Raw genomic sequence first — 10,813 nt, forward strand, 5'->3', positions numbered from 1 at the left:
TATGGAAGGGTATTGCTATAAAATATACTTTTAATTTATATAAAATAATACACAACTAGCCCTGAGTAAAGGGATAGTTAAGGAAAAATTTATAAACAAGTAATAAGTAGAAAGGACCAAAGTGTCATTTCACATTTTACTATTCACAGGAGAGAAGTGTATCTCAACAGAAAGAATAACAAATAAAACGGTGCGTTTCTATGTCCAAAGTGTGGTGACGCAAAACTGAAAACCCGAACTCCTAAACCCTGCGAAGCCACGAGCCATGGTTGGTGGTGAGAGAGAGTGCGTGTTCATTTCATAGAAGAAGAAGAAGAAGGAATGGGAATATTCGAACCTTTTAGAGCCATTGGATGCATAACAAGCGGTGTCCCTGTTTCAGTTCAGAGACTCGGCACCGAAACTTTCGTCACTGTCAGCGTTGGAAAGGCCTTTCAGATTTTCAACGTAATTTCGTTTTCTTATATTCTTTTGTTTTCCTCTTCTTGTTTCATTGAATTGTTTGAATATCAATATAATTTTCTTTTAATTTCTAATTTTCTCTGTGCAGTGTGCGAAGCTCAATTTGCTTGATCAGAGTTTTAGCCCCAGCTGTATAATGCATCCTGATACTTACCTAAATAAGGTAATCATGTCTTTCTTCTTATTCCAAAGATTAAATAGACATTGTAGGCTTTAATTTTCAGTTGAGAATGAATAGGGCAATAGGCTTTACTGGGGCTGCAATTGTAGTCACGGGCTAATTAAGGAGTCAAGTGAAAGTGACATTTAGAGTTAAGACTTCCTTTATGATTGAGAAATATGCAATAGGTTCTCGTTGGGAGCGAGCAAGGTCCTATGCAGCTTTGGAACATTAGCACAAAGAAAAAGATATTTGAGTTTAAGGGATGGGATTCACCGATCACCTGCTGTGTTTCCTCCCCTGCTCTAGATGTCGTTGCAGTTGGGTGTGCAGATGGAAGCGTTCATGTTCATAACATTCGTTATGATGAAGAATTGGTTACATTTACACATTCTACACGAGGTTCTGTCACTGCCTTATCTTTCTGCACTGGTAAGTGTGTGATATTTTGCATAATAAATCAAATATGGAGCTGCCTCTATTCTTCAGGCTTTTAGTGCCTTTTGGTGTTTTGTGTTTATTTTGTTGGTGGATTATTTTATCTGGCTTAGATGGGCAACCCCTTCTAGCCTCTGGAGGTTCATCAGGTGTCATAAGCGTATGGAATCTGGAAAAGAAAAGGCTCCAGTCAGTTGTAAGAGAGGCTCATGATAGTGTGATCACATCACTACATTTTTTTGCAAATGAGCCAGTGCTTATGAGTTCTTCAGCAGATAATTCTATTAAGGTGACATTTTTTCTTTTTGGAAGATACATACATGTTTGCATCATGCATAATAAATTTTCATTGAAATATGTTGCTTTATTTATTTATTTATTTTATGCTTGCTCAGATGTGGATTTTCGATACGACTGATGGTGACCCTCGTCTTTTGCGCTTTCGAAGCGGCCATAGTGCTCCTCCCCTTTGCATAAAGTAAAGATTATTTTCCAGGTGTTAGTTTATTTGGGGAATTTTTTATCAATTTTGTTGTGAATGTTCTCTATCATTGTTAATATTAAATATTCTGAAGCAATTTTTTTTAAATATGTTGCTCCTTTATTTGTTCTCTATTCCTTGAACGGACATTAATCTTTTTGCACTTGGGTTAGAAAGTAATGATGGAACTTCTAGTTTTTCTTCTGATGGAGGACATCTTTATATTCTTTGTGATTGTCATGTGTGTGGAACAAGATTGTTTGACCTCTACATGATGTGCAGCCAATGGATTGTTATGTGCAGTCTACTTGCTTCCTCCTTTTACGTTTTAGCCACGTTAATTCTTCTTCCATGCTATCATATGATAATGCTTTTAATTTTTGCACTTCTAATTTGGCATGTCTCATGACCTACGGCACACCTGCAAATTACATATGGCAGGTTTTATGCAAATGGAAGACATATTCTCTCTGCTGGTCAGGATCGTGCATTTCGGCTTTTCTCTGTAGTTCAGGTTGGTGCCACTATTATCTACAATCAATGGTCCAACAAAAGCTAGTCATTCATTAATGCCTAACAAAATAACATCCCCTCAAAAAAAAAAAAAAAAAGATAAAAAAGAAAGAAAGAAAAGGAATTTTGCATTTTCTCCCTACAAGCGTTGTTAGCATGTAGATTTTCTTTTCCTCTCTATATTTGGCATTTTCTGTGTATTAATTTCATCAATTGGTTTCCCCATATATAACATGTTTATGGTGTTTGCAATGCGTTTTTTTGATAGGATCAACAAAGTAGAGAGCTTTCTCAGCACAATGTTTCTAGACGAGCCAAGAAACTTAAAGTAAAGGTATGGTTGGTGTTTCATGCTTTCCTTATTGTTGCTTAGCAGAGCTTGTGAAAGCGTTGCTTTTGCTTTAATATTCCTCTGTAAATTCTTAATGTTTTGTTTAGAGACTTAGTATGATAATTACAAAGATATATAAATGTGTGTTTTACTATTGAAAACATCTTATGACCTCGGATACCTAAATTTGGATTTTGGTATTCTTAATCTGGCTTATTTTTTATTTTTATGTTGTGATTATGCTTTCTAGTTCTTAAAGCATTCAGTTCAATAGTCATGATTAGGTCGGAAACTATATGATATTAATTGTGAGTCATGGGTCTTTGTGCTTCCTGTTTTGAATAGATTTTTCATCCCTCATTTCGTGTATGTGTTTATACAGGAAGAAGAAATAAAGTTGAAGCCCGTGATTGCATTTGATTGTGGTGGGTTATTTCTCTGCTACTATTCATTCAGTTCTAATTTTGCTGAAGAAATGGAATTGAAACTGATGTATATTAATGTAGAATCTGAATTACAGTGGGGAATCCAGCCTTAAAGGCATGTGTATAAGTATATAAATTGAAAGTAAATAAAAGATAGCCTAGTCATATAGATCTACGACCACCAAGCTCCTTAAAATCAAAATCTCTATGATTGAATTTTGCTGGTTTACACTTGGTGTATTATATTATAATCTGCTGCTATCTGTTTCAAATCCTCTTATTTCTTATACAAACTTCAGCTGAAATTCGAGAACGTGATTGGTGCAACGTAGTTACTTGTCATATGGATACTGCTCAGGCATATGTGTGGAGACTTCAAAATTTTGTTCTTGGTGAACATATATTGAATCCCTGCCCAGAAAATCCAACACCTGTAAAGGTTAGGATCTCACTTTATTCATTATCTCTAGGATTTTCTATGTAGTGCATTAAGGGCACTTAGTGAGAAATTGGACAAAGAAAGCAATCAATGAAAAGTAAAATGTCTGCTTAATTGACAACTTGCGCATTATTTTTCATTTTTTCTTTGAATACTTTCCACTTTTGATTATTTAAAAAGTGTCTTTAGATCACTTCTTGGGGGGAAAAACTGTATAATTAAACCTTTTGGCTAACAATGATTCTGATTGACTACTATCATATGTCAACAGGCTTGCGCCATCAGTGCATGTGGCAATTTCGCCATCCTAGGGACAGCAGGTGGTTGGATTGAAAGGTTTAACCTACAATCTGGACTACCTCGGGGTGCTTACATTGACATGTCAGAATCACTAAGGTGTGCTCATGACAGTGAAGTGGTTGGAGTCGCATGTGACTCAACTAACACTCTCATGATAAGTGCAGGATATCAAGGAGATATAAAGGTTCATATTTCTTATCTGGAAGCAGCTGTAATTGGCACTCGTTGAAGTTAACAAACAATGCACAATCACTTAGTTAATATTGTGACATTAGACTGGAAATCCTCATTTATAATGTCTCTGCAGGTTTGGGATTTCAAAGAACGTGAACTTAAATCCAGATGGGAGATTGGTTCTTCTGTTGTTAAGATTGTTTATCATCGTTATAACGGTAAATTGAGTTCTTACTACATTCCATATCCCCCCATATGTTTGTGTAAATTGTTTATCATCATAATATATTTTTTTAATCTTTTATCTTCTGTTTTTAAAGAGAAAAAATATTTAGAAGAGACTGGAAGAAATTTCTGCCTTATAATTCATACTGTTGGATCTATGTGATTTGAAGTGTTTTAATGATTTTTGTAGGTCTCCTGGCTACGGTAGCAAATGATTTAGCAATCAGATTGTTTGATGTTGTGGCTCTTAGATTAGTTCGCAAGTTTGATGGTCACACTGATCGCATTACAGACTTGTGCTTCAGTGAGGATGGGAAGTGGCTTTTGTCATCTAGTATGGATGGAAGTCTTAGAATTTGGGATGTGATCTTAGCAAGACAGATAGATGCAATTCAAGTTAATGTGCCTATTACAGCATTATCTCTTTCCCCAAACATGGATATATTAGCAACTGCTCATGTTGATCAAAATGGGGTATACCTGTGGTGAGTTTCTTAATTCATTCCTCATGGGTAATAACCACTTTGTGGAGAACTTTTTACGTTTCCCATAATGTTTCACACACACAATGTTGGTAATTTCACACACAATGTTTCACACACACAAGATTAATAACTCTGAATGGGAAAAGTTGATGTTAGGGCTTAAGTGACATTAATTTCTGAAATAAAATTCCTGAATGGGAAGAGTTGATGTGATTATTTAAAGGGTTTATCTAACTTGTGTCCTAAGGGCACATGTTAAGATGATAAATTAAGAAAATTTTTCTTGAAAACACTAAAAATTTAAGTTTTCAATGCATTTGTTTTTCATTTATTAAGTGAAAACAATAGTAGTCTTATCATGTGCCCTTATGACACATGTTAGCTAAACCTTTATTTAAATGATAATGACATCAAATGGAAAAAAAGTGTTCTACTTAATTAGAAACCCTCTTTTATGCTGACACTTTTTATCAGGGTAAACCAAACAATGTTCTCTAGTACTTCAACTGTTGATTCATATGCAAGTGGGAAAGAGGTGGTGAGTGTCAAGTTGCCATCTATATCTTCCACAGAACATTCTCAAGTTGAGCAGTTGGATGAGGTGGTGAATGCTTCTCAACCTAAAGATGCTCCACATGTTCCAAGTCAAGTTAATCAAATACCTGATTTGGTCACACTCTCACTGCTGCCAAAGAGCCAGTGGCAAAGCTTGATTAATTTAGACATTATAAAGGTATGCACTTCTCAGCAACATTCATCTCAGTTCTCCTGCTATGGACATTTTTGTGAAACCTATTTTCCTTCATTTTCATTTGTATTTTGCTCAAGTGACTTATATTTCTCCTGATTGTTGTATAACAAACTCTTAATTCCAGATACGCAATAAACCTATTGAGCCTCCAAAGAAACCCGAAAAAGCCCCATTTTTCTTGCCTTCAGTTCCATCCCTATCTGGAGAAATATTGTTTGAGCCTGGTAAGTTATCAGTTGAAGAGAGGGATGGTAAACAAATGAAAAAGACAAGATTAGATTCGACGTCATCCTGTTTTCTGCATCTTCTTCAATCCTCAAACGTTTCAGATAACTGTAAGAACCCAACTATTTTGTTCTTGTATAAATATCATATGTTTATTTCACCGACAATTAATTCAATAGTGTTCATTCTCTTGAAAGTGCCTCGTAAGTGCATTATAACTTTCTTGATTTTCCATGTTGCAGATGGCGCATTCACTGATTATATCAAAGGATTATCTCCGTCAACTCTGGATATGGAACTTCGAATGCTTCAGATAATTGACGACAATGATGATGAACAAGGTGAGAATAGACCGGAGTTAGTATCGATTAAACAGCTTATGGATTATTTCATCCATGAGCTCTCCTGCAGAAATAATTTCGAGTTCCTACAAGCTGTCATCAGGTTATTTTTGAAGGTCAGAGACTTTTCCTTTTTCATTGTTGGGTGGTTTTGACTGTTCATAGACACATGTTCACTAAATAAGAAATATTTGTTTTTCTGATTGTATGATTACAATTTCTGTACCACGCTTCCTGTTGCCAGATACATGGTGAGACGATTCGGCAGCATTCACACTTACAAGAAAAGGCTCGGAAGCTTCTTGATATTCAGTGCAATGTGTGGCAGAGGGTAGATAAAATGTTTCAAAGTGTAAGATGCGTGGTTGGCTTTCTTAGTAATTCCCATATTTAGTTATGACAAAGCCCTCAATTTCGAAACTTCAATTAACGGCCATTGAGTAATATAGACAAGATGAAAGCAAATCATTGAACTGAGTAACGGGAAAGTTAAAAAGTATTTGTTCTACACAACATTTCTTGGAGTGAAGAAATCAGGGCAGCAAATTGGTCAAATCTGGTGGATGAGGTTTATACCAAGGAATTATAGTTTTGCATACTAGGCTCCATAGTCCATACACGAGCATTGAGAAAATTTCGAAACAAGATTTTGTATCAGTAAAATTGCAACTTATTGATTCCATGAGTGATTTATTCAATAGAAATTTTACAGCTTTAATGTTCAATTTTTTCTTCCCCCATACCATATTTCTTTACAGCCAAAGGGGTAATATAGTTAATGAAGTTGTTTCTTTACATGATTATTATACAGTTTCCATTGAGCTTTTGCCAGGATCAAGCATTACATGACTCCTATATTCTGCAAGTGCCCATATGGGAAATATGTTTCTATATCCTGAGTAATTGATGGTACAATTCTTGTTGAACACTCCTCGTATTTCCTGCAATTTAACAAGGTACAACAATTAGGCACTCTAACCCCATCTAGGGTCTAATTCATGCAAATTCATGGTGTAAGCAGTTTTAACACACTAACCTTTTTTCCCCCTCCAAATTCCCACCTCAAATTTTATTTTAATGAGCAGATGAAAGGTGTAATTTTAGTGGATGACAAATTGATTCTTATCTCTTTTGATAATTTTAGTGGATGACAATTTGATTCTTATTCTTATCTCTCTCACACACACATATGGGTAATGTTATGGTGAATTTATGAAGTTGGGTTTAGAGTGAAGATTTTTTTTTTTTCGATAGAAAAAAAAAAAAAAAAAACATTATGCGTAATGTACATTTCTCTAAAAAAATTAGTTAGTCTTCACTTTTCATCCGATTTTATTATTGATCAAAGAAATTCCCTAAGTATATGGTTGGTACTTGTTACCTGTTGAGGGAACTCCCCGTTTTCCATTTGTGAATTAATCAAAAGCTTAGCCGCACGATGCAGTGGGGATGGATCTCTCTGAGCCTAAACCATAGATTTCATTCATCTTAGTATTAGTTTTCCAAAAAGTTAAGGTAGGTTCTACACATTGAACTCAATTTATATTTGCCATAGTATACCTGTCCAGCTTCAATAAGTGCCAACATAGCCCAAGCAGTGTTCACTAGATGGGACTTGTTTCCTTCCAAATTTGTGTATACCTGTGCACATTTTTGTTCTATTTATTTGGTGACAAGAAAAAAAAAAAAAAAAAGCTATGCTTAGAGTATAGAGTAGTGCAACTATTCTAAAATAATGCAACTCCCTCCGGTTGAAAATAATTGTCGTTTTCACCTTTTGTGTTTATTGAAAAATTAATGTATCTAGACGATAGCTATCGGTTCTTCATCGAGTTATATGAACTCTTTTTATTCCCCTCATGTATTGAACTGACTTGAGCAATTGGATCTCATACTCCATTCAATGGTAGAAGGAGATAAATCAACTTGATATACACAAGGGGGGAAAATATAGTTTCTTATTAAAGCACAAAGTTATTAGGTGTAAGGTTGATAAAACCTTTTGTTGGCATGAGAGATAGCTCTCTCCCCAGCCACCAGAAGTTAGCTGTTTGGAAAGCAAAAAATCACATGCTCTTCTAATGCTGTGGCTATCTTGGTAGCTCTTGCCTGCATCTATCAGTCCCTTAATTCCAAACCATGTGCCATAGGTAAAGCAAATTCCCCATGATCCATACCTGGTAAAATACAAATATTAATACCTTTTGACTTTAAGATAATCATTTACTCAGAAAGTTCACTTTTAAGACGAGAAATGATTTTCTTATGTGTGTATATTATTCTTCATTCGTTGTTTAGCTTGTCTTATTTCAGCTAATTTTTTTGAATTTGGATCTTCTAAAGTGAGAAAGTTGGTAAAGTGGAGAGTTAATCACCGTTGATTTTGTAACTTTTATGAAATGTGTGTCCACTATCTTAATTTAAGAGCGATGAACTTCTTACCTGACCACTTTTCTAACTTCCTCACTTTAGAAGATCTTGTTCCAAATTTTTTAGGATTGGTTTGGTAAATTTTTTTTTGAGAAGTACTTATGTTCCTTTTGTATTTTATAAATAAAAAAAGATCAAAAAAAGAATGTTCAAATGACATTTCTCAATTAGTTTGCATTGGGTGTGATATGAACAAAATGAAGTGAGTTCTGTTGGTTAATAAGAAAATAATAAAAAAAGATTGCAAACCATGAACCATCCGGTAACTGTATGCTTTGAATATAGTTTGCTGCTTTGGCAATGCAAGTTTCTATTTCCATCTTTCTGTGTTTTGGATATTCTTGTTTGAATAAAGCAAGAGCTTGAATTGCTGCTGATGTGCATTCCACATATCTATAAAGAGATGACATTTAAAAGGAAGAACTCACTTATCATTAATCTAAAGAACAAGTAATCATGCAATTAATGTAATGCATAGTTACATACTGATAGTCAATCATGATGTCTGCAAATGTTTCAACTGGATTCAATTCCTGTAACAGAAGCAACCAAATGAGTTTAAAAAAAGAAGATTCCTAATCCTTTTTCAAGAGAGTAGAAGCTACCTCTAGCCATTCATATGATCTTGTGAGCTCATAGGATGCGAACCCGCCATTAATATTCTGTAATAAAATTGAAGAGTAAATTGATTGAGTCATGATCATGGTCGAACCCCTGACACTTGCTTAAGCAGACGAGTGAGCTGACCACTCGATCAACCCAAGTTGGTTGGGTGACATGTTATTTAATTGGTAAATTTATACAATTATGGTCTAAAATTCTAAATTTGAGTAAATGTTTCTTTTCGTTCTCTTTTATTTATCGTTATTACTTTTTCGTACAAATAAATGCTGATTAAATAATGTAGTAAAAAGTAATAAATTAAAAAATTTGTAATCAATAAAATTACTAAAACAAGAATGAAATTTTAATTTAATTTGTACAAAGGATAAAATTGGAATTAATTAATTGAAATATGCGTATTTTAGGTATAAAATGTTATTAAAATTTCAGTCTCTGTCTCTAAAAATTTCAGTCCCCTATGTCCTCACTTTTTGGAGGTATTGAAATATTGAAATTTTAGAGACAGAGACAGAAATTTTAGTACCAGTCTCTGAGCCAACAAACATGATACTGAGTCTAAGTCTCTCAGTCTTTGTCCTAGTACCTCAAAACAAACGCTATTTAGATTTTTCAATTGAAAAATGTCTGAGCTGGATCATGAATCAGCTAGCGATGCATGAATTCCTTTTCTTTTTTTGGAACTAAGAGATTTCAAGATATATATATATGCATTATAATTAGTGTGGTACCTGCATGGATAAAATGAGATTAGCAGCGTCAAACAATCTGTGTGTTTCTATTGCTTCTCCTACAGTCTCATATGGCAACTTTGATAACAAAATGGAAGTCTGCAATGAATGTAGACAGCTCAAACATCATAATTAATCAGTGCTTCATTTAAGAACTTTTTCAAATTTATTAACTTAGCTTATAATTTGTTTAAATGTTCAACTGTTATCTAATCTATTTTGATTAGTATATCAATAAAACGTCATTTAAATTTTATGTGTTAGTTTTACTTAAATGAATCTAAATTAAATAAATAATGTAACTCCTAATAAGTTGAGGTCTTAATGAATGAGTAAATTAATTTATTTATGACCTTCAAGCCTTCAGCAGTGCAATCTGATACAGGCCAACCATTATCAGCGGTTGAGAAAGGCCAACCACCTTTCGAAATGTGGCGAAACCACCGGCTGGGGTCGCCGGAGCTGTTCCTTGTAACCTTCAAAACCAAACCATGTGTAACCAAATTTCACACTCTATTTAATTTAACTATTAATTTTAGCTTCTTCTTCCGTAACTTTATTGTACCTGTGAGCATTTTATGAAATTGTTTGCCTTCTTAAGCATTGAACTACATTCTTCATCAAGGTTTGTAGCCAAGATTGCTTGAACAGAAAAAGCAACATCCCAAAGTTGAGAACCATTATATCCCTGACATGCATGGAACTATCATAAGAATTTGCACTAAAATGAAGTTAATTAATACTCAAGTGTTTGTCAAAATTTGGGAGAAAAAATTAAAAAAAAAATTGAGAGGATCTATATTCCTATATAATGAATCTTCTCAATTTTTTTTACAATTGAGGAAGTAAAGTGTGATTTCTCATAAAATATTTATATCAATTTTTTTTATAATTATTTTAGACTTTAGATATCACTACTTGTTCAAAATAATAAATAAAACAAAAACGAAATTATCGTTTACTTAAAAGGATTTAGGGTACGTTTGGAAAGCTTCAAAAATAATTTTTTTGAGCTTTTGACTTATAAAAAGTAGTAATATTAATGTTTGGTGCAATTTTTAAAATTAAATTGTGACTTTCTAAGAATTTATTTAGGAGCTTAGTTAAAATAAATGATTTCTCTCATAATTCTATTACTTTTTACCATATTTTTATAAAATAAACACTTTTAAAACAAAAAATTTAAAAATAAAATAACTTATTTATAAACTACTTTTAATATAGTTATTTATTGTTTAAATTTTTTTTTAATAAAATCTTTTTTAAACATTAATAGCAAAA

The 10,813-nt window shown here is 33.5% G+C and overlaps 2 protein-coding genes across 5 annotated transcripts in view; one reads left to right on the plus strand and one right to left on the minus strand.

Moving 5' to 3' along the window:
- LOC107641332 (WD repeat-containing protein 36) overlaps positions 1-6,473 on the plus strand; it is an 8,822-nt gene extending 2,349 nt beyond the window's left edge. The window contains exons 1-17 of one of the 4 annotated variants that reach the window (XR_002347493.1): positions 206-447; positions 551-625; positions 811-1,054; positions 1,174-1,349; positions 1,456-1,538; positions 1,983-2,055; positions 2,323-2,388; positions 2,768-2,810; positions 3,110-3,249; positions 3,521-3,733; positions 3,857-3,941; positions 4,139-4,433; positions 4,908-5,166; positions 5,309-5,519; positions 5,652-5,866; positions 5,995-6,214; positions 6,296-6,473. Coding sequence is in view for 3 of the 4 variants with exons in the window: in XM_016344829.2 (XP_016200315.1) it covers positions 322-447; positions 551-625; positions 811-1,054; positions 1,174-1,349; positions 1,456-1,538; positions 1,983-2,055; positions 2,323-2,388; positions 2,768-2,810; positions 3,110-3,249; positions 3,521-3,733; positions 3,857-3,941; positions 4,139-4,433; positions 4,908-5,166; positions 5,309-5,519; positions 5,652-5,866; positions 5,995-6,144 (2,454 nt within the window). In the remaining variant the exon portion in view is untranslated. Of the gene's footprint in view, positions 1-205; positions 448-550; positions 626-797; positions 1,055-1,173; positions 1,350-1,455; positions 1,539-1,982; positions 2,056-2,322; positions 2,389-2,767; positions 2,811-3,109; positions 3,250-3,520; positions 3,734-3,856; positions 3,942-4,138; positions 4,434-4,907; positions 5,167-5,308; positions 5,520-5,651; positions 5,867-5,994 lie in introns of those variants that run through there. The other 3 variants (XM_016344829.2, XM_021103020.1, XM_021103021.1) reach the window with 3 other exon arrangements.
- Positions 6,398-10,813, minus strand: part of LOC107641333 (cycloartenol synthase) — a 12,413-nt gene continuing 7,997 nt past the window's right edge. The window contains exons 9-18 of the mRNA XM_021124020.1: positions 10,098-10,220; positions 9,886-10,008; positions 9,533-9,631; positions 8,786-8,842; positions 8,667-8,713; positions 8,430-8,573; positions 7,750-7,927; positions 7,311-7,391; positions 7,132-7,215; positions 6,398-6,691 (exon numbers count right to left, since the gene is read on the minus strand). Coding sequence (XP_020979679.1) covers positions 6,554-6,691; positions 7,132-7,215; positions 7,311-7,391; positions 7,750-7,927; positions 8,430-8,573; positions 8,667-8,713; positions 8,786-8,842; positions 9,533-9,631; positions 9,886-10,008; positions 10,098-10,220 — 1,074 coding nt within the window. The 3' untranslated portion in view covers positions 6,398-6,553. The remainder of the gene's footprint in view (positions 6,692-7,131; positions 7,216-7,310; positions 7,392-7,749; positions 7,928-8,429; positions 8,574-8,666; positions 8,714-8,785; positions 8,843-9,532; positions 9,632-9,885; positions 10,009-10,097; positions 10,221-10,813) is intronic.

Source organism: Arachis ipaensis, chromosome B05 (assembly GCF_000816755.2).
Source record: "Arachis ipaensis cultivar K30076 chromosome B05, Araip1.1, whole genome shotgun sequence".
Taxonomy (NCBI): domain Eukaryota; kingdom Viridiplantae; phylum Streptophyta; class Magnoliopsida; order Fabales; family Fabaceae; genus Arachis; species Arachis ipaensis.